Below are 22790 nucleotides of genomic sequence, written 5' to 3'. Positions count from 1 at the left end.
ACTTGTTTAACCTAATGACTAATACTTCTTTTAGTTGCAAGGGATTGATGATCATCAATTTAGTTAATGAAATTTTTATAGCAAGAAAGTGAAAATGGGATTGCTTAATATTTGTCTCCTTTGGACCCAACCTGTTGCACAGAGTTCAACAGTGACCTTTTTCTAAAGGATAGAAAACTGGAATTCACTTCTTCAATTTCCTTTTATTCTGTACAGACAGTTCTATACCACAGCCATCTGTCCATCTTGACTCTGACAGCACTAATATATCTGAAAAAAATTCAAGACAAAATTAACAGAAGTTACATATATCACTCCGAACAGTATTTTTCTTTTTGATAGAAAATTAAATCTCCATAGTAGGGGAAGGAGCAGATACTTCACCTTTAAGTAGATGGAATGTTGACCTATTTGGGCAACACGCAGAACTCATTTTACTTTGCTTTCAAATAATATATGATATATCGCAGCCTTTTAAAAAATGATCTTAATCTACTTAGAATAAGAAAATTTCCCTGACACAGTGGAGACAAGATAGGTCTGTGGAAATTTCTCAGAACTCCCCACAATCACCGTTATCCTTTACAGCTGAAGGAAGATTTGCTCTGTGAGAAAGACCCAATTTTATATTAAAGAAAGAGCTTCTGGTCAGTTTCTCCCAGAACACCTTCCTTGGGATTTTGTCATAAAATCCAAAGGAATGCTGACACTTTTTGCCTTTAAACGCTCCACCAGTGGTTCTTGCTTTCCTCACCATTTTTTTTTTTTACAGAAATGGGACACACCCTCTCTTTTGTGCTCTGTGCTATTAATATAGCAATATACAGAAATAAAATATAAACTAGAAATAAGTTGGCATCAGTATTTGAGGAAGGTGTGCTATGCCCATGTTGGGATGGGGCACTTTGGGCTTTTAATTGCTTTATTTTCTTTATTAAATTTTTGAGAACACAAAAGTGAAAAGACTTATCAAGAAAAATAATTCTCTCTCCTTTATCGTAACCAATGTTGAAATCCTTCCACATCTCTCCGCCTATTCACTCAAACATTCTATACATAGACACATGTAAAAGTTAGGATGCTCGATGCCTAAAAAGGGAGAGTAAGTACAAGAGAAGTGTCCTACCTCCTCCTCTTTTTTTAATTGTATGGGAAAGAAATGTATAAAGAACATGGTTTTATTATGATTCTTCCAGTTGCAAGATACAGAAACCCTATTTAAACCAGCTTAAGCAAAAATGGGGAATTCATCTTTCATTTAACTGAACTGCAGAAAGCTGGGGTGGAGTGGGAAGGGGGGAAGCCTGTGTCAGAACAGCAGGATTGAACAATTCAAACATTCTCAGGTCTTTGCCTTTTTCTCCTCTCCTCCTAACTTTGCAATCTTTCTGTCTTGAGGAAGTTGATTTAATTTCCTTGGAAAGCCTAGAACCATAGCCCTAGGCATTCTTTCATACAGGCACTTGAAAAAAAAAAAAAAAATTCCCTCCAGCTTCGATGAGAAGGAAACCCTGTGGCCACAGACAAAATCCGTAACCAGAAAGATTTGGGGGATGAGTGTAGAAAGCCAAAGTAACTTGTAGCTCAGGAATGGCTTGAATGACATTAAGAAGATAACTGTTTAGTGATCTGGGAAGACTGATGAGATGAGAAAGTGGTTTAAGGAAAAACCATGGTTGATCACTAACTCTACTTTTACTAGATGTATATCCCTGAAAGGAAGTGACTGAATCTTGGGGTTCAAAGGTTATTGCCTACTTTCTGAGCATCAGTGTTGTAGGGGGGTCAAGTCAAGTGAGGTGACCATGTCAATCCAGGACACAAGTGTGAAATTCTCCTCCTGCCCCCATTTTCACCTCCATGCACCTCCACGAAAGTGGAGATTTTCTTGAGGCCATAATTATAGATCTCTGAAGGTACAGCACAGTGTCTTTTTCATATTGATCATAGCTCAATAAATTTTAATTTATTGATAAGAGAAACAATAAAGATGTCAAAATTTAAGTGCCAGTTTCAATCAAATGCTTTGCATCTTCTAAAGGGGAAAAAAGGGGGCGTCTGGGTGGCTTAGTGGGTGAAGCCTCTGCCTTTGGCTCAGGTCATGATCGCAGAATCTCAGGGTCCTGGGATCAAGCCCCACATCAGGCTCTCTGCTCAGCAGGGAGCCAGCTTCCCCTTCTCCTTCTGCCTGCCTCTCTGCATACCTGTGATCTCTCTCTCGTTCTCTCTCTCTCTGTCAAATAAATCTTTATAAAAATAGGAATAAAATTTTTAAAAATCATTCCCCTTCTTGTCTAAGCAACTTTATTCACAGTCCTTTCTCCTACTACCTTTCCATTTTCTCTCCATGTGCAGTGGGAGAGCAAGCAAAGCGTATGTCCCACCCATTCTTTTCCCCAGAGCAAAATTTGTTGTCATAACTGATGCTAAGAGACTGAGCTCCTCAAAACATCTTTGACAGCAAATTTACTCTCAGACTGAAAAACCGTCTCCAATCCAGTTCTGTGCACTGAAACCCAATTTTCTAGACTCTGTGCTAAGATCGGGGCCTCAAAAACCTTAAACTTCTTTAAGCCCCATCACTGTCAAAAATTTGTATGTATTCCTTTGAGGCCTTCAGTGGTTATCTGCACTTGTGAAGCTGAGATGTTTTCATATCAAATGGATGTAGCCTTATGAGTGCAACAGTGTGGGAATCTGAGGCATAAATTGAAAGACGGGGAAAACCACAAAGTTCACCTTTCTCTGTGTTGTCCAGGGCACAGTCTTTAAGGCAGATTATGACCACTGTTGGTGACACAGTTTGTAGATAATGACAGAAATAACATTCATTATGCATGAATTGCAGTGGCTTTCTGCTGAAGAGGGCAAGGCCATGGAAGACATGACAAAATCGGTTTCAGTTAAAATTACATTTTTATGCACTGTAGTCTCATTAAAAAATTCCCAGTGGGGAAGAATGATTTCTGAGCTATCATTACCAAACAGGGTTGCAAATCGTGTTCTGAAACTGTCAGAAAAGGTTTATTTCACAGAATAATAATAGTGCAATCAAGTAACAATATCAATGACAGACAACACAACAAAACCACTTCATTTTTATTCTGGATAAGTGCACATCCATTAGAGTATTAAATCCAAAAATAATATATCTGTGATTTTTTAAAGAACATGAGAAAGTAAGGGGTCGCTGATTGGGTCATTTGGTTGAGCCTCTGACTCTTGGTTTCCGTTCAGGTCATGACCTTAGGGTTGTGGGATCCCACGCTGTGTGTAGAGCCTGCTTAAGAGTCTCTCTTTCCCTCGCCCTCTGCCTCCCACCAGCCCCCCTTATGCTCATGTGCCCTCTCCCTCTCTCTTAAAAACAAAAAACAAAACCTAAAATCTAGGCTCCCAATCAAGTAATAATAAACATTTTTATTTGATTTTTTACATTTCTCACACCAATGTAATAGCACAGTACACATTTTATTATCTAGATAGAGATGTACTAGTAAATTGTGGGCAAACTATGATATATTGTGGAATACATTCTGAATTTCTGATTATAAAAAACAAATACAACAAATACAGAAATTTACAAAGTAGTTCAATGTTCAATGGTAGAAGTGCCAAGTAATTATCAAGCTGGGTATGTTCTCTTTCTAGATCCTACCCTGCTTCAGGTCAATGTACTCTTTGGGACCTGCTTCTGTGTCTCTAGAGTAACCCTTTCGGGTGCCTCCTAGTTCAGGCTTAAGTGGAATATCTCCTGGTAATATTGTATCAACTTGGAGACCACAAATGATGGCTTTCTTCCCTCTCCCCTAGTCCACTTACAACCAGGGAGTCGTGACTTGCAGAGTCCTGGGCCCTGTGGTCATTTCTCCAGGCCAGGCCTTCTTACTGAGTGTCATTGTGTGTGCTTCTGTGTGCCCTGGTTAGCTGCTGCCCCACCCTCAACATACTCTTTCTCTGCAGATATTAAGTAGGGCTGAGTGAGGGGAGCCTAGGCTGCCACTCTGGAAAGATTGCCAGTGCTTCAACCTCAGCTTGGAGGCCATCACATTTTCAGAAGTGTCACTTTTTATATCTTCCGGTTGACGGATCTAAGCATTTAAAAGAATGCTGCTTGTTGAATTTCTTCAGACTAATCTGCCATTAACTATTCAAACACAATTCATGTACCCACTAGAACCCTACAATAATGAGATCTCTGTCTAGTGTATACAACTGAGCACATATTGAAAATTAAAAAAAAAAAAAAAGGAATCCTAAATCCTATGAAGGTTGATGCCCTTTGTTTTCTAGTGTAGCTCATATCTTGTTCAGAAAGGATGCCGGTTTTCCTTGTCTAACCCTCTTGCGTGTCAAAAAGTAGCTTTGTTTTATCTTGATGGGGTGAGCTTGTGGCCAAATTCGAATGGCGATTCTGGAGTAAGGGAGGAGTTCCCATTTCACCACATTCAACATATCTGAGGTTGTGGCTCACATGCTGAGGACTGAAGACTTTTAGAGTATTTTTGGACACAGCACTTAATAAGGCACTTGAGAACCAAAAAACTCAGTTCAATGAAATTCAACACAATGCACAGGCATGAGATAATAACCAAGAGGAGTATGAAGATGGTTTTCTCAGTGGGTTTGGAGATGAAGCAGTCCACAGTGTTGGGACAAGGCTTCAAGTCACACTTCATAAGGTAGAGAACACTAAAACCATCATACAGTTTGTAAAATAAAACCAGGAAGCCAATCTCAAAACCAGTTTTAACGATGAGGCTGATAAGGTAAGTGTACCACAGGTCCCCATCCATCATACCTGGGCTGACATACTGTCTCTTTCTGTGCCTCTTCTCTCTACCCTCACGATAGGCTACATGTAGAACCACCAGAAGTGAAGGCATGGAGACCATGATCAGTTGTAAGGCCCAAAGTCTGACCTGAGAGATGGGGAAGAAGTGATCAAAACACACATTTTCACAACCAGGCTGTTTCACATTGCACTCAAACTCTTTCTGCTCATCTTTCCACACATGCTCTGCCGCCACCATGTAGACCAGCAAACGGAAGATGAACACAACAGCTAGCCAAATCCGTCCAATGCCAGTTGAGTATTTGTTTACTCCAGTTAAGAGGTCTCTGAGGAACATCCAACTCATGACTTGGGTTCAAAAGAAGGTAAGATTCTGCAAAAGAAAACAATTTCATCATGATTCATTTATTTTTATTTCATTTATCATTTTCACTGTCTTACTTGATTATGGGATTGTGGAAAAGAAACTCAAATTTCAACTTTGGATGTTGAGGATTCACTTTCAAGCATGGAGATAACACAATTAGTCTGTATATACAATTGATCTCATGCCCAGTTCAATTTGGAATTTGGTTGGTGACCCCGCACACACTATACCCATTTTCAAACAAATAAATTCTTCAGTTTATTGCTTCTCTATAAAGATGGATGTGTTCTGTTACTAATCTAGAAAAATTCAGATATGAATCCCAAGGTAACCTTGGTACCTTGAGATATCCCTTACATACCCACTTCTTGAAGTTGTAATCTCTACTCACTTTTTCCACTTTGTTAGTGCCCCTCCCCAATCCCTAAAGGTTAGTCACTGCACTTACCTCCCTTTGTATCCCATATCTTATATCAACAGCTGAGCTTGCCTACAGTCTGATAGTGAAAAATGATTCTCTCCAATAAGAATTTCTTCAAACTCATGTTTCCTCACCCTTCCAGACCCACTTACATCCCTGCCCAACTTAACTTGCTCCACCCAGTCTAGAGGGAGGGGTCCGTCTCATCTTGCCTCAAAATGCTCATTCCAGCTCTACAGCCCATTCCCATGGATTCAACTATTGCTTTCAGACTCCTAACTCTCAAATCTTTGGCTCCTCCCCAGATTTCCAGACCTCACTGCCTCTTGGTTAGCATTTAAATATGTCCCAGGCATCTAAAAATTGTTATATCTACAGCTGAATTTATTATCTATCCTGCCTTTTGATTTTCTTGTTCAATGGCATCACCAATACCCAAGCGCCCAAGTTGGATATCCCACATACATCCTGGACTCCTCTCTCATGCCCCTTTTTAATTGCTCTCCAAATTCCAATTCCTCCTAAATATCTCTCAAATTTCCTTCCAGGTCACTGCCGAAATCTCTCTCACTTATACATCCTTCCCACACCTTTCCATTTCCAGTCTCATCATCTCTTCTGGTCTCCTCATACTATGTCCTTGATGATGCTTAATTATCTTGCACCTCTCTCCATCTCTTTTGCTCTTTTTCATATAAAAGCTGATAGGACAAAAAATCCAGTCAAGAAATGGGCAGAAAACATGAATCGACATTTCTCCAAAGAAGACATACAGATGGCCAACAGACACATGAAAAAATGGTCAGCATCACTTGGCATCAAATCAAAACCACAGTGAGATACCACCTCACACAGGTCAGCATGGCTAAAATTAATAAGTCAGGAAACAACAGATTTTAACAAGGATGTGGAGAAAGGGGAACCCTCTTACACTGTAGGTGGGAATGCAAACTAGTGCAGCCACTCGGGAAAACAATATGGAGGTTCCTCAAAAAGTTAAAAATAGAACTACCCTATGACTCAGCAGTTGCACTACTAGGTATTTACCCAATGGATACAAAAATAGTGATTTGAAGGGGTACATGCACCCCAATGTTTATAGAAGCAATGTCCACAATAGCTAAACTATGGAAAGAACCCAGATGTTCATAGACAAGTGAATGGATAAAGAATATGTGAGAGATATATTTATATGTATATATGTGTGTGTATATAAAATATGTGTGTGTGTATATATATATGTATGTGTATACACACACACAATGGAATATTACTCAGACATCAGAAAGAATGAAATCAAGCCATTTGAAACAATGTGGATGGAACTAGTGGGTATTATGCTAAGTGAAATAAGTTAGAGAAAGACAAATACCATATGATTTCATTCATGTGGAATTTAAGAAACAAAAAACATAGGGGAAGGGAAGGAAAAATAAAACAAGATAAAAACAGAGAGGGAGGCAAACCATAAGAAGCTCTTAACTATAGGAAACAAACTGAAGGTTGCTGGATGAGAGATGTTTGGAGGTTGAGGTAACTGGGTGATGGACATTAAGAAGGCACTTGATGTAATGAGCACTGGGTGTTATAGGCAACTGATGAATCACTAAATTCTGTGCCTGAAACTAATAATATATTGTATGTTAATTAATTGAATTTTCTATTTTTAAAAGTTTTAAAAAGTTGATAGGATGCTAGGGAGCCTTCTTTTTCATATCAGTGATATCTTCCTGGCTTCTATCTTGTCTTATAATTGAATGCTGTGGTGTGGCCCCGAATTTTTTTTGTTGGGCCCATTGTATGCTCAGCACTCTCTGTTCAGTGCTTTTAAGTTGGTTTCTCACAACTACTCTGGAAAGTGGGGTTCTGTTTGCTTTTGCTTGGGTTTGTTTGCTTATGGTGGTGGATGTTTTGTTCTTTCAGATGAGAAAGCAGATTCTAAAAAATGAAGCCACTTTCCCATGTGTACTGAGTAAGATGCAGAGCAGCGTTCAAATCCAATTTCCATCACTCTAAAACAGAGCCTCCCAACAGTAGCGCTATTAAACTTGGGTCCGGATAAATTCTTTGTGGGAGCGGCTGTCTTGTGCATTGTAGGTGGTTCGCAGTCTCCCTGGCCTCTACCAGTTAAATGCCAGTAGTACCACCTCCTGCCCCCAGTTCAGACAACCAAAAATGTAGTCCATACATTTCCAAATGTGCCCTGTGGAGATGAAGCAAAATCTCTCTGAGTAAAAATCACTTCTCTTAACTCTCTCATCAGAAGATGTGGGCTCACTTATTTGCGGAGCATAACAAATAGCATGGAGGACGAGGGGAGTTAGAGAGGAGAAGGGAGTTGGGGTAAATTGGAAGGGGAGGTGAACCATGAGAGACCAGGGACTCTGAAAAACAATCTGAGGGGTTTGAAGTGGCGGGGGAGTGGGAGGTTGGGGTACCAGGTGGTGGGTATTAGAGAGGGATCGGATTGCATGGAGCACTGGGTGTGGTGCAAAAACAATGAATACTGTTACGCTGAAAAGAAATAAAAAATTAATGTACTATATGTTGGCTAATTGAATGTAATAAAAATTTTAAAAAATAAATGTTTGGTACAATTCACCTGTGAAAAAAAAAAAAAATAAAAAGTGCTATGATTTATTTAAAAAAAAAAAAAAAAAAAAAGGAAGATGTGGGCTAGAACTCCAGGTCTGCCACTCATATACTTTGTGATTTCTCAGGTGAAATCCTTGCCATTTCAGATCTTGCTTTCTATTACAAAAATTAATTAGTTTTTGCTTTCTCTATAGCTCAGCTGAAAGAGTATCATGGAAATGGTGGTGTGAGGGAAATGAGGATGTTAAGAAAATTGGGATACTGTTATAGCAGCACACCTGTTGGAGCATGTCACATTACCTCTTATAGAGAGAACAATATGTAGTAAGCCCACACACTAGAGCCCTGAGGAAATGTACGAAGGTTAAGAGACGTTTCAGAGAAAACAAAGACACATGTACACAGTGCTCTATTGAGCAGGGAATAAATTCTTCACTGTCCTTGGGTTTTCAGAATACAAACAAAATTGTATTAAATAAAAAGGATTCTCAAATCCACCTGAAAGGTTAATGTCTCCATGAATTATAAAACAAAGTCCCAAAGATTAAGAAGGGAAAACAAAGGGTATTATGTTTTCCTGTAACATGTGTCATTGAGCATTTGTCCATATTATTCAAAAGGGTATTTATTAATGTTACAAAGCATTTGAAAGCCACCCTGCTGGGCATTTTAGAGAAGGGAGGAAGGCAAGAGTAGATTCAGACTTTTTTGCTAAAAGGAGAGCAATAAAAAAGCAACTGGTGTTTGAGTAGAATTGGAAGACTGATACCATCAAATGTGATAGGATTATGAATTTCATTTGGCTGATAAATATCTATCCTATTTTGAAGTTCTCTGCTAATGGAAAGACCATGGCTTTTCTCAGGAGAGAGAGGTGTTCTAATGTTAGTTCAATTTTAACAAGGGTGGTTTAGCACAGTGAATAAAAGCCTGGGCACAGTGTTGGACTCCTCAGGTTCAAGTCCAAGTTCAGCTTTGATGATAATAGTACCAGCCATGTTGGGCTCAAAACAGAGTCTGACCCATGGTAAGCGATCCATAAGCATTATTATTATCATCATCATCATTATTATTTTGCCATTAAAAGCCTTTCTTCGATGTCAAATTGGAAGTCTTTCCAATTGTAAGTATATATATATATATATTTTTTTTTCCCTAGCTTTTTTCCTATGAAGGTGGGTAAGTTAGGAATCTTCATATAATGGCCCTTGAAGCATTTGAAAGCAGTCATTATTAGTTTGAAATCATTAGCTCATCATTCTTATCTCTTTCTTTAAAAAAAAAAAGATTTTATTTATTTATTTGACCACAAGATAAAGAGAGAGCACAAGTAGGCAAAGAGGCAGGCAGAGGGAGAGGGAGAAGCTGCCTCCCCACTAAGCAGGGAGTTCAACATGGTGCTTGATCCCAGGACCCTGGGATTATGACCTGAGCCGAAGGCAACCACATAACAGACTGAGCCACCCAGGCACCCCAACGTCATTAAATAATAATTCAGATTATCGCTTTATCTTTAATAAAACTCTTTAAATTATCTCTTTTATTAAACCACTATGGATAACTACCTTAAAGAGTTTCTACTTGCCAATTCTAATGTACTAGTTCTCCTGTGACTTTCTCTTTTCTCTTAAGAACTAGCAGTTAACTGCACAAGAATTTAGTTTGGAAAATTCAATTAATCAAATATTTTCAGGAAGTAAAATATTCAGTATTACTAATATCAGGAATAATATTGGGAAATTGCAAATATTCCCCAAACATCTTATCTGAATTAAAAGTGGAGGTGAGAAGAAGGTGCTGGGTCAATCAGATTTCCATATGAACAAAAATGAAGTTGGATCCCTACTTTATACCATTTAAAAACTTGCCTTAAAATGGATCAAAGACCTAAATATGAGAGTCAAAACCATAAAATTCTTAGAAGAACACAAAGGGGTAAATCTTTATGATCTTGAGTTTGGTAATAGATTCTTGGATATGACACTGAAAGCATGAACAACAAAAGAGAAAAAATAAATTGGATTTCATCAAAATTAAAAACCATTGTTCATCAAAGGACATTATTACAAAAACCAAAAGACAACTCACAAAGTGAGAAAAAATACTTGTATGTAATGTATCTGGTAAGGTTTTAATATCCAGAATATGTAAGGAGCTACTAAAACTCAACAACAAAAATAATTCAAAAATGGTCAAAATATTTGAAAAGACATAACTCCAAAGACGACATACAAATGGCCAGTCAATACATGAAAAGATACTTAACATCATTAGTCATTAGGAAAATGCAAATCAAAGCTACAATGAGATATTACTTCACATTTACTAGGATGAGGACAGTTTTTAAAATATAAAATAAAGGGGCAGCTGAGTAGCTCAGTAGGTTAAGGATCCAATTTGACTTTGGCTTGGGTCATGATCTCAGAGTTGTGAGATCCAGCCCCACATTGGGCTCTGCTCTGGGCATGGAGCCTGTTTGAGATTCTTCCTCTCCCTCTGCCCCTCCCCACCCACTCTTTCTTGCTCACTCTCACTCTCTCTCTCTCACTCCAATTCTTTCTCTCTCTCCCTTAAAAAAAGAACTGTGACAAGTATATGCTCTGGGTGCTGAGATACAAGACTGAGCTGGATAGAGAAGGGCCTTGCTCTCATAGAGCTTATATTCTAGAGAAGGAGAGAGACAATAAATAAATGCAGAATATCAGATAATGATGAAGACTGTGAAGAAGCACAAGCAGAATGATGTAATTTTGATGGGGCCAGGAGAGTCTCTTTGGACTGGGAGGCCATGGGAGAGCTCTCTAATGAGGTGGCCTTCAGATGAAACCCCAAGTGGTAAGAAGTCAACTATGTGAAGCTATGAGGAAGAACATCCGAGGAAAATGGAATGGCTGGACAAAATGAACTTAATGTGTTTGAGGAACAGAAGGAAAGTCCATGTGACTGGACCTTAGTGAGTGAAGAGTAGATGGTCTGAGATGAGGCTGGAAAAGGAGGTCCAGCCAGGTCACATAGAGCCTTAGAGGTCACAGTGGGCTGTCCTGTGCTATGTCACTATAGACAAGAAGTTCACTTTTTTGAGGGTTCATTCTCCCTGTCCATAAAAAGGGGATACTAATATTTTTCAAGCTGACTTCATGAAGTTTGTTAGGAACATAAGATGTTGGGAACATAAGATGAAATATAAAAATTTCGTGAAGTATGCACACACACAGAACAGAAAGGAAAAGAAAAAAAAAAGAAAAAAGGAAACAGCAAAATTGAATGTTGATTCTCAGGTGAATTATTCAATCTCAAATTTCTTTGCTCTTTGCCATAGAATGAATCACTCATATGGTCGCCAAGGGCCTTAATTCTTCACACTGATCACACTAAGAATATTGAGCTAAAAGATGAGAGATTAATTTTCATATCACTTTGCTGTCATCTCTAATATCAATATTAGTAGGAAATATCCATCCATTCCTATTTACTCATATAATTCAAATCTTAAGCTTATAGCAAGGGTTTTTTTATTATTGGCATTAATGTTGATACAACTATTTCATAATTCTATTAAAATTCCCAGATGAAATGTATCTGGGAAGTGGAGACAGAGGGTATGTGGTTGCACATACGCCCATGCTCTGTGGGGATGAGGAGTGGGAATGCTTTAAGAATAATGATTGACAAATTGTTTGGACCCTTCTTTTCACAGCAGAGAGCTGATCCTCAAAATGGAGATTTTGGATAAGAATTGTGTTAAAATGTAAAATGTAAAATGACTGTCCCCTGCGTGTTGCATATCCAGGAGTCACAACCAAATGAATATGAGGAAGAAATAAATTTGTACATGTCAGAGTTTACTCTTAGAAGGAATTTGTGTTAGTATAGCTATGAGTAAATAGGTATAAATGAATAAATTCATTTGAAGCACTTGGGGGATATCACCTGATGCATAACAAATACCAATTTAAATATCATCATCATTATCAAACCAGTGAAAGTTGAAAGACCCCCAAAAGCTCAACAAAAAAATCCTCTACCAGCTATACTGAGGTTCTACTAACTGATTTTGTTTAAAGATTTTATTTATTGATTTGGCAGAGAGACAGACAGAGAGCACAAGCAGGAGGAATTGTAGGCAGAGGGAGAGGGAGAAGCAATCTCTGTGGAACTCCATCCCAGGACCCTGGAATCATTGAGCTGAGCTCAAGGCAGATGCTTAACCAGCTGAGCCACCCTGGTGCCCTCTACTAACTGACAAAGGCCTCAGTCACAGGCCTCCATAAAACATGACATCCTGGAGGGAAAGCATAATCAGACCAAATCAAGTAACTCAGAATTTGGAGACAAATACCTCCTTTGAGTGTGAAATAACTAAAAAGCATCATTGGAAAAGATTAGTAATTCGTATAAGAAAACTATCTCAAAAAGGCCATCTGTCCTATATTCCTGGGATAATCTGGAAAATACTAGAATATTAGTAGATATAAGGGTGTAAAATTATGTAAGACCCTAAACGTCAAGGTGAAAATTGGAATTTTATTTTCCCATCATAGCAACTAGAGTGTCCCTAAATAAAGTTGATAGTAAACGAAGAAACAAGCTAATCAACCATGTGGGCCTGGCATAATGATGCAGCAGCAAAGGTCAACAGGAGAATAGAGCTCCGCATGAATGCTAGGTGAGTAGAAACTACGTAGACCTTCTCAGTGTCTGCCTACTTCTATGTACAGGGAAAATGTACAAATATAAAACACTCCAACACTCTTTCTGCAACCAAGGATTCTGGATTTTCTGGGACAACCCTATTGCAAATATGCTGATGTCAGAGCTAATGAGAACATGTACAAGTTTTAGTTGAGAAAATTAGTTGCAATAACCATAGAGTAGGAGCAAGGATAGTTAACATGTCAGAATTTTCTACATCCTAGATTAAATGTCCATTACAGTCATTTGATTCTCATTCCTCCAATTTACCAACCACTGAGTCATAACTTTCTTGCTGAAAAGATTCCCTAAACTGTGCAAGGATATTCTCCTGCTACTACATACAAGAGTTCCAGTCTCTGGAGAGCCACCTTATAAATCAGGCCCCTTTGGGTTTGGTTAATGAGTCCCTTAGAGCTGACTCACCTTGGGGTGAATCATACACCTGAGTTTTTTAAGCCTTTGGGACTGAGCATCTGCCCACCTGTCCTTCACTTATTGCTAAGTGAGCCTTTGCTATGCCACCAACTCCCCCCACACTGAAGCCTCACTTCCAGTGTGGTTCAGCTATCTGCAAGCAAGTGCCTTCTCTATGCTCTGAATGGGCACAAAAACACTGCCAGGAGCTAGAGTCCTGCTCTGAAAGTGCTATTTTGAAACTTGGGTTTGAGGGGCACTGGATTTCCAATATCCTTGCAGACTGCCAGGGACAAGCCCTGAAAACAGTGTCAGCTTCCACACTCAGCTCCTTTCATGTCTCAGTAATAACAGTACCTGCCCTTAGGTAGTGCTTGAGCATTTCCAAAGTGTCTCTCAGCATCTCATGTATCCCCCACCTCCATCCTGTGAAGCAGCTAAGGTCTGTGTGTGGTGATAAAGAAAGAGAAACTCAGAGAAGAAAGGGGTTTGTGCAAGACTCCCCCAAATCAGTAGAAAACCCAGGAGCAGTGGTGCCTGGGTGGCTCAGAGGGTTAAGCCTCTGCCTTCAGTTCAGGTCATGGTCTCAGGGTCATGGTCTCAGGGTCCTGGGGTCAAGTCCCGCAAGGGGCTCTCTGCTCAGTGGGGAGCCTGCTTCCCCTGTCTCTCTCTGCCTGCCTCTCTGCCTGCTTATGATCTCTCTCCCTGTCAAATAAATAGAAAAAATTTTTTTAAAAAATTAAAAAAGAAAGAAAGAAAGAAAGAAATCCCAGGAGCAGAACACAGATCCTGAATGACTGATCTCCAGCTCCCTGAAGCATGCTGGGTTTTCTGGTTCTCTAATAATTCTGTTCTACCCTGTACACAAATTATTTAACCTCTGAAGAATAGTTTGTTCTCAAGGGCCTCTTTCCACCACCTGCTGACACTTGCAAATTCCATAAAACCCCCTGTTTTAATACAAGGCATTTTCATTTTTAGCAATAACCTGTCTGGAAAATCCCTAAAGCAAGGTGTTTCTCAGTCCATGATCTGTGACCCTGAGGGGTTGTCATTAGATTCTCAAGGGTTTGTGAGAAGTTTACGTGTGTATATTTTGTCTTTATGGTCTTAAACAAACAGACCAATGCTGGATGACTAGCTCATACCTGAGGACTGCCACAGGCTTTCAGTACTCATAGGCTATTGAGAGTGCAGCGTGAATGAATGAAGCCTGCTGGCAGTTTGAATGGAGACAAGTGGTGGGAGAAAAAGCCATAACCTGACCCACAGTGCAACAGGTAGGACCAACTTCAAAGAATCTGGGCTTCTGGGGGCACCTGGGTGGCTCAGTAGGTTAAAGCCTCTGCCTTCAGCTCAGGTCACAATTCCAGGGTCCTGGGATTGAGCCCTGCACAGGGCTCTCTGCTCAGCAGGGAGCCTGCTTCCCCCTCTCTCTCTGCCTCTCTGCCTACTTGTGATCTCTCTCTTTGTCAAATAAATAAATAAAATATTAAAGAAAAAGAATCTGGGATTCTGCTGTCAGTATCTTATTCTCTTAATAAGTAGTATTTAATTTCAGCCAAACCATATCTTTTGTCCACTAAACTTTAATTTTTAATTTTATTGGTTTTGTGATGTTTGATTTTTCTTTTATAAATATAGATCATAAGAGCTATAAGTCTAAGGATTAACCTGTGATTATAAAATTACTTCACATCTAATTTTAGGTTTCATACATATAAATAATGGTATACTAAAAAAAATAAATTGTCAACACTAAAGGTTCATGAACAATACTGAGTAGAACAGTACCCACACGGGCCAACACACACACAGATAGATATATATCTATCTGTGTGTATATATATATATATATATATATATATATATATATATATATATATACTGCTTGCCTGGTATTTTAATTTCCTGTCAGAATAAAGGCGTTGCCATTTTTATTTTTTATTTTTAAAATAATTTCTAAAGATTTATTTATTTATTAGAGAGTGTGCGTGAGTGAGGATTGGGGGTAGAAGGAGAAGGAGAGAAATACCCAAGGGTACTCCCCACTGAGCACAGGGCCCAGATGCAGGGCTTGATCCCAGGACCCTGAGATCATGACCTGAGCAGAAATCAAGATTCAGATGCTTAACTGACTGAGCCACAAAGGGGTCCCAAGGCACTGTCATTTTTTAGAGGTCCCCCCTCTTAGGAACAGAGCAAAATTTGTCCTCAAGCCACACAGAAGGGGCCACGAGAGGTCCTGTGCTGTTCCTCTATGCCCTCAAGTCCCACTCATTCACATGAGTGGATGTGTTCAAGCCAGGTGTTCCGACTTGGCCACAGCCGCCAAAGCCCTCAGATCCATCACACATTCCACATGGGCAATTTTTCTTAGAGGTAGCTTATCCCAAAGGGGCATCTGTGATGCGGCACAAAACTGGATAGCAGGACATCTAGCTTGTAATAATTAGGATTACTTCTCTCAGCAAAACTTTTTGGAAAGAGGTAATGACTACCTGATTACAAGAAATGCCATCTTCCCATTAAATAAACAAACCGTAATGTAAGAGAAATAAGCTTAACTTACCTCTTGACACAGATGTGGAGATTAAGAAGAGAGCCAGTCGGTTGGTTGCTCATTTGATTAAAAAAATCATGAACTGATTTTATTATTTCCCAGAGAGGAAGCTATTGCTTTAAGCTCAGGCAAATGGAGTCCAGCAGTTTCCAAGGTAGCATAAGCCAAACAGGTGTAACCTGATCATTTGTTTTGGCTCATAACTTAGATGAGAACTCTTGGGTCTCTGCTGTTTACAATAAATGTTAAAAGAGAATTGAAACTGGAAAAACTAACACAAGGCCATTCACGTACATTCAGTTCATTGAATATCTCTTTTTATAAAACCTTGTAATCATCTACACAAAGAAACTGGAACAATGAGAGTTGTTTCATCTCTTTAAACGATTTTCCAAGATTATTTATCAGAACATATCTACCAAAGACAATAGGCAAAAGAACAATTTAAGTCAATGTATCTTTGATGAATATACTTTGACTTCATATCATATATGCTATTCTTAGAAATTCAGAAAGTGGGCACCTGGGGGGCTCAGTGGGTTAAAGCCTCTGCCTTCAGCTCAGGTCATGGTGGCATCGAGGCCCGCATCGGGCTCTCTGCTCAGCAGGGAGCCTGCTTCCTCCTCTCTTTCTGACTGCCTCTCTGCCTACTTGTGATCTCTCACTCTGTCAAATAAATAAATAAAATCTTAAAAAAAGAAAAAAAAAGAAATTCAGAAAGTAAGGAGACATAGTAAAAATCACTCTCACAAAACCAGGAAGCATCAATAATAGACATTTTGCATGTACAGAACAGATGTGAAAGGGAGGGGGAGAAGAGAGAAAGAGAAAGTACTTTATCTTTTTATTCTTAGGTATGAAATCAGCTAAAATTAAAGATATGTGGAAATAGAAATGAAATCATTTTCCTCTTAGAATAAGAATAGCTTACAAATAGAATTTCACAGTTGGAAATGAATTTGATGTCATGAAATTTAATGCCTTCATTTTAAAGATGAGAAGACAGAACCACAGAGAGCAGCCTGCCTCAGGTCCCAGAGCCGGGATAGAGTTTTTGTACTGAAACTCTTTCTGCCTGGAGCAGTTGGATTGAGGTAGTTGGTTTTGAGGGTAACCTTCATGCAGGCCATACTGATTCCTTGAGCATTAATGATTCAGAGGAACCCAGCCTTCCAATAATATTAGCACTAACCCAAACAAAGGTAAGATTTAACAGTTTACTAGACAAAGGTTCCTGTCCTCAAGGATCTTGCAGAAGCCAGAGGAGGGAGAAATTGCCAGGGGCAGGGGGCAATCAGAAAATGCTCTGTAGAAGAGGTAGGCATGGGATGAATCTTTATGTACTGAGAGACAGGAACATGGGTGTGTTCTGGACAAAGTGTCTCTGTTGAGCCCTACACCTTCTCAGTCACACTCAAGGACTCTTGCTATGCTTTTTTTTTTTTCTATTTTTAAAATTTTTATTTTAATTTCAGTTAGATAATATACAGTGTTACATTATTTCAGGTGTACAATATCATGATTCAAAAGGTCCATACATCACTTGGTGTTCTTTACAAATGCATTCTCTTTTTTTTTCAATTTATTTATTTTCAGAAAAACAGTATTCATTATTTTTTCACCACACCCAGTGCTCCATGCAATCCGTGCCCTCTATAATACCCACCACCTGGTACCCCAATCTCCCACACCCCCGCCACTTCAAACCCCTCAGATTCTTGCTATGCTTTTGACAAAGATTGAATTCTTCCATTTTTCAGAAGAAACGGGCATAATAAAAACTACAAAAAGAGTGCTGTATTATAGTAGAAATAACAGCATCTACAAGTCAGAAAGCTAAGGGTGGGGAGAAATAAGAGAAAGGCAGAACTAGAAAAAGAATGGGATGGATTCTGCAAACCTTGTTATCCTCTCCTTCTTTAAGATTTGGATTTCGATAGCTCTGGCCCCTGTAAAATGTCAGCAAGAGCAGAGTCCAGAGCAAAGGCTGGATATGCCAGAGCCTTCAAATGTCCAGTGTGTCCCCCTGGCTAAGGATGGGGACTCAGGAAGACTTATCTTGGTGATCACTCATTAAGAAAGGCCACAACGTTGAGTTGAGTGCAGACACCATGTGAGGAGAACAAGACCAAGGTTCTGAGAGTTACAGTCACAGCTGGCTGCTGCAATGGCAAAATAAACACTACTATGCACACAGATCACTGTGCTCTGAACTTAACCTTTGTTGTGTCTCAGCATGTCTCTTCCAAGGAAGGGTGGGGTCTTTTCTGCTCAGTTTAGATGCAGTTCGAGCACCGTGTTTTGTTCTAGTCTGAGTAGGACCTTTGACAAACTCAAGTAGGTCTAGAAGTCCGACCGGGGTGGAGAGGATGTCTCTAAACATGCATAAAAAGGTTTGGAGCAACTGAGGTGCTTGGCCTGGATAGGCAAGGTCCAAGGGAGTTACTTATCAGAATACGATGCTAATTCTGTCAATTTCAATGTTTATATATTTTGCAATAATAGAGATCCCATAGACTCTGAGTTCAGATAAACCAGGGTTGGAATCTTAAACCTATTTCGCATTCCCTTTGTGGCTCTGCCTAAGATGCTTGGGTTCCCTGAGCCTCCATTTCCTCACCTGCAAAATAGAAAGGCATTCCCTACTTCAACATTCTTACGATAGTTAAATGAAATAATAACTGCTTGATAAACGGTAGCCACTACTGAAAGGAGCACTGACCTTGGATTGTCTACTGAAAGGAGCACTGACCTTGGATTGTAAAATTTCCTGTTAAAAAAAGGAGGGGCACCAGAAATGAGAGACACACACATGGACTTGATAAACCACAAAAGTTACCTTTTGTGTTGGGGGGAACTTGCCTGCACATTTCAGAGCAATTGCCTTTCAGTACCTTTTGTGATCACAAGACACCTACATGAAGGAAGAAGCTTGTAGGAGGAGCTTGTAGGAGATTTGTAGCATTTGGGACAACTCCAGGGACACATTAAGTATTCCTTAATAATGATTGATGTTTATGATGTCCAGTGCTTTTAAGGTTTCATGTTCTAGTATGAATGATTTGAGGGGGTGCTCCTGGGTGGCTCAGTGGGTTAAAGCCTCTGCCTTCGGCTCAGGTCATGATCCCAGGGTTCTGGGATCGAGCCCCACATCGGGCTCTCTGCTCAGCAGGAAGCCTGCTTCCCTTCCTCTCTCTCTGCCTGCCTCTCTGCCTACTTGTGATCTCTGTCTGTCAATTAAATAAATAAATTTTTTTTTTTTTTTTAAAGAGTGATTTGAGGCTCTCTGCCTTCCACTGCTATGTCTTCTGGTGCTGTAAGTGATTCATTCCTCTTCTGACTGATATAGGAAAGGATCAAAGGAAAATGTTTTATGGGTACAGAATACCTGAAGAATCCAGGAATGGTCCCATTTTAGCACCATTTCTATATCTAAAATGAGTTTTTAACATTTTTAGAGTGAAAATGTGAGCACTGTCTTCTTGGCTTTAACCTCTCTTAAGTTAGCTCTTTCTGGCCCCAGTACATGATGAGCTTGCCCCATATCACGGCTGCCAGCAGAACCATTGTCCCGGGCCCCCATCCAGATACCATGTCTCTTTCTGGGTCATTGAAAAGGCTCACATTATCAAAAAAAGTACTTAAAGCATCAAATATTTTCTACCCATTTTTCCATGTCCAAGAAATGCTTGCGATATTGTTGTGCCAAGAAAAAGAAACTCACAGGTTATCTATCATGAGTGTAACCACAACTCCTTCAAAACTTGCAGGGCTCAAAGTTGATAAATGCATGTGCCTCTGGCTCTAGTTAATTCTTCTTGCTGTTAAGTCAAGAGATAAAAGGCCAGATTTTACTTATGAGCATTTTGTGCACCATTACTTAAGAAAACAAGTGCACAGTATTGGAAAATATTTAGATTCAACTAATTTGTTCACAATATATATGTGACAGATAAGTCTAAATTTTTATCTCTCTTCCCTTATTATTTGAATCTGCTTTGAAAGAAATAGTATTAGTGGTTTTTTGTGTGTATAGATGTTATTGCAGATATTGGAGATTAAACAACATATTTTACTTTGGTGAGTGCTGTGAAGTGTGTAAACCTGGCGATTCACAGACCTGTACCCCTGGGGATAAAAATATATGTTTATAAAAAATTAAAAATTAAAAAAATATATTTTATCTGTTCTCCACCAACTTTTGCCAAATAAACAGTTCTTAATTTAATCACTTGCATGCCTTCTCCAAGAATATTATTTAATACTTAAATTAAATTTTATTTTCTTATTTATTTAACAGTGAGAGAGAGGTGGGGCAGCAGGTAGCAAGAGAAGGAGAAGCAGGTTCCTTGCTGAGCAGAGAGCCCAACATGGGGTTCCTTCCAGGACCTGAGCTGAAGGCAGGCTCTTAACTGACTGAGCCACCCAGAGTCCCCTTTAATAGTTAAATTCTAGCTGGAGACATAAATATAGACATCAAAATCCCATTTTGTTTGGAAAATATATATAAATCTGTAAAAGTAGCCTGGAGATTAATAATGTGAAACATACATTCATATATGAATAAGGATCTCCTATTCCAGAATAGTTGGAATGGATTGGACTCATCACAGCTATAACTTCCTTATGTGCTTGGGAATTGTTGGCTCTGATTATCTAGCAATAATGTGAAATTATTGGGTAACAGTGTCCAACATATAATGGACCTTTGATAAATGTTACTGTAATTAATCTGAGATTCATGTTTAAAAAGGGATCACAATATGTTAAAAGTAGTAGCATTATTTCTTCAGGCTATTGGTTAGTCCAATGGGGCAGAAGGGCAAAAGTATTAATACTTGCACACGTAATTAGAGAAGATGAAATGCATCCTCCAGTGCTTGACTACACTAAATAAAAAATAATAAGGTGCCTGGGTGGCTCACTTGGTTAAAGCCTCTGCCTTCGGCTCAGGTCATGATCCCAGGTTCCTGGGATCGAGCCCCGAGATGGGCTCTCTGCTCAGCAGGGAGCCTGCTTCCTCCTCTCTCTCTGCCTGCCTCTCTGTCTACTTGTGATCTCTATCTGTCAAATAAATAAATAAAATCTTAAAAAAAATAATAAGAAATTACCTTAGACATCTCTTTTTGTAATTCAGATGAAAAGTGCACACTTCAAATCCCACTCCAAGCTTAAGGTCTATGGATTGTGTCACTGTGTATGTTGCCATATCAGCTCAGTAGACAGTGTTCTCTAAACATGGACATAACATACCCATCTCTTCTTCTAAGCTTTAATGCCCAAGTATGCTTGTATTTTGCTTCTTATGATGTAATAAACAAGGCTAACTTTGCACACAGCCTTCATATGGTTTTATGTAAAACTAAGACAATGGCACCCAGAACCAACACTTTGAAGCCACAACCTGAAATCCAGACACTTCAACAACTTTAGCTTACTGGAAAAGTGGAGAAGTAAACCCAGTGTATATAATAGTCTTCCATCAGATTTGAGATATAGAGGAAGGATTAAAGACTATTCCAGTAGGTTTGGCGGGGGTATGGGAAATAGAGGGAGGCAAGGCTTTACTCACTCTAGTCTTCTGTAAGGACAATGTATTTCAGAATATGATCACCACTCTTTGTCCTCTCAAACCTTTGAGAGTGAGAAAGAAGAGGGGTGGGAGCACTATATTTGATTAAACATTTAGAGAGAGAGAAGGAATATAGAGAACAATTATTGTTCTCTTCTTCCCTCAGAAAGTCCTACTGAAATGAGACAGGGGACATTTTTTGATGTGGTGCTGAATCTCCTTAAGACCATGTGTATAAACTTATATAAAGGGAAAGGACTGAGCTTTCTTTTCTTTGTCTATGATTATTTCAGGGTCCACACTGACTTATAAAAGCGTACATTGTTATATTAGTTTCAGGTGCACAATGTAATAACTCTATACATTACTCAGTGCTCATCATGGTAAGTGTACTCTTAGTTCCCTTTATCTAGTTCACCCATCCTTCTACCCACCTCCCCTCTGGCAACTGCCTGTTTGTTCTCTGTATTTAAGAGTCTTAGTATTTTTGTCTCTTTTCTCTTTGTTCGTTTGTTTCTTAAGTTCCACAAATGAGTGAAATCATACAATATTTGTCTTCTCTGATTAACTTATTTCATTTAGCATTATACCTTCTAGGTTCACCCATGTTGTTGCAAATGTCAAGATTTCATTCTTTTTTATGGCTCAGTAATATTCCATTATATATATAATGGAATTATTCATATATATATAATCTCTTCTTTATACACCTATTAGTGGATACTTGGGTTCCTTCCATGTCTTGGCTATTGTAAATAATGTTGCAGCAAACATAGGGGGCATATCTTTTCAAATTGGGGTTCTCATCTTCTTTGGGTAAATACCCAGTATTGGAATTACTGGATCATATGGTAATTCTGTTTTTAATTTCTTGAAGAACCACCACATTCTAAATGTGCTACCCTGTGAGGAGTAATTAAATAAATACTATTTAAAGACATGGTAGGTTTACACAGAAGTTAATAAAATGCCTCCTCATCAGCATACCCCCCCCCAAGTCCCTGGAAATGGGCCCAGTATTGTTTTCATAACACATGTTTCTATAAAATTTAAGATATTTTAACTGATAAGATATTTAATATATAACTTATTTAAGATATTTTAATTGGTAAGATAATCAATTAAGACTGCTGTCTCCTTCTACTACAACATCACCTGCATTTCTTCCTCTATCAGAGTTTGGAATGGCTGTGGTTGTTTTGAGGATCCAGCTAAGGAACGTTTTAGGCTTACTTTTGGTTTAGTGAAATATATCTGTGTGGTTCACAGGCACTTTTGTTTAGAGGTAAGTTATTTTAAAGTGTTCTGGTGTAGATATGGCTTTCCAGAATCATCCTATTGCCCATTGTGCCCACTCACCCATTGCTATAA

At 39.0% G+C, this 22790-nt stretch overlaps 1 protein-coding gene across 1 annotated transcript; it reads right to left on the bottom strand.

The window, feature by feature from the left end:
• Positions 1–3068: 3068 nt before the first annotated feature.
• Positions 3069–16012, bottom strand: GJB7 (gap junction protein beta 7). Its single transcript, XM_059177134.1, has 2 exons — positions 15857–16012; positions 3069–5165 (listed from the first exon to the last, which is right to left on the bottom strand). Exon 2 carries the CDS (start codon positions 5136–5138, stop codon positions 4446–4448), a length of 693 nt encoding a protein of 230 aa, XP_059033117.1. The 5' UTR covers positions 5139–5165; positions 15857–16012; the 3' UTR covers positions 3069–4445.
• Positions 16013–22790: the final 6778 nt, after the last annotated feature.

Source organism: Mustela lutreola, chromosome 6, assembly GCF_030435805.1.
Source record: "Mustela lutreola isolate mMusLut2 chromosome 6, mMusLut2.pri, whole genome shotgun sequence".
NCBI classification, from domain to species: domain Eukaryota; kingdom Metazoa; phylum Chordata; class Mammalia; order Carnivora; family Mustelidae; genus Mustela; species Mustela lutreola.
Note: the sequence above shows the minus strand (reverse complement) of the source record. Positions and strands in the feature narration are given on the sequence as shown.

Excerpts from the sequence above, each read along its gene's own strand:
- GJB7 (XM_059177134.1), bottom strand. The coding sequence starts at position 5,138 with ATGAGTTGGATGTTCCTCAGAGACCTCTTAACTGGAGTAAACAAATAC.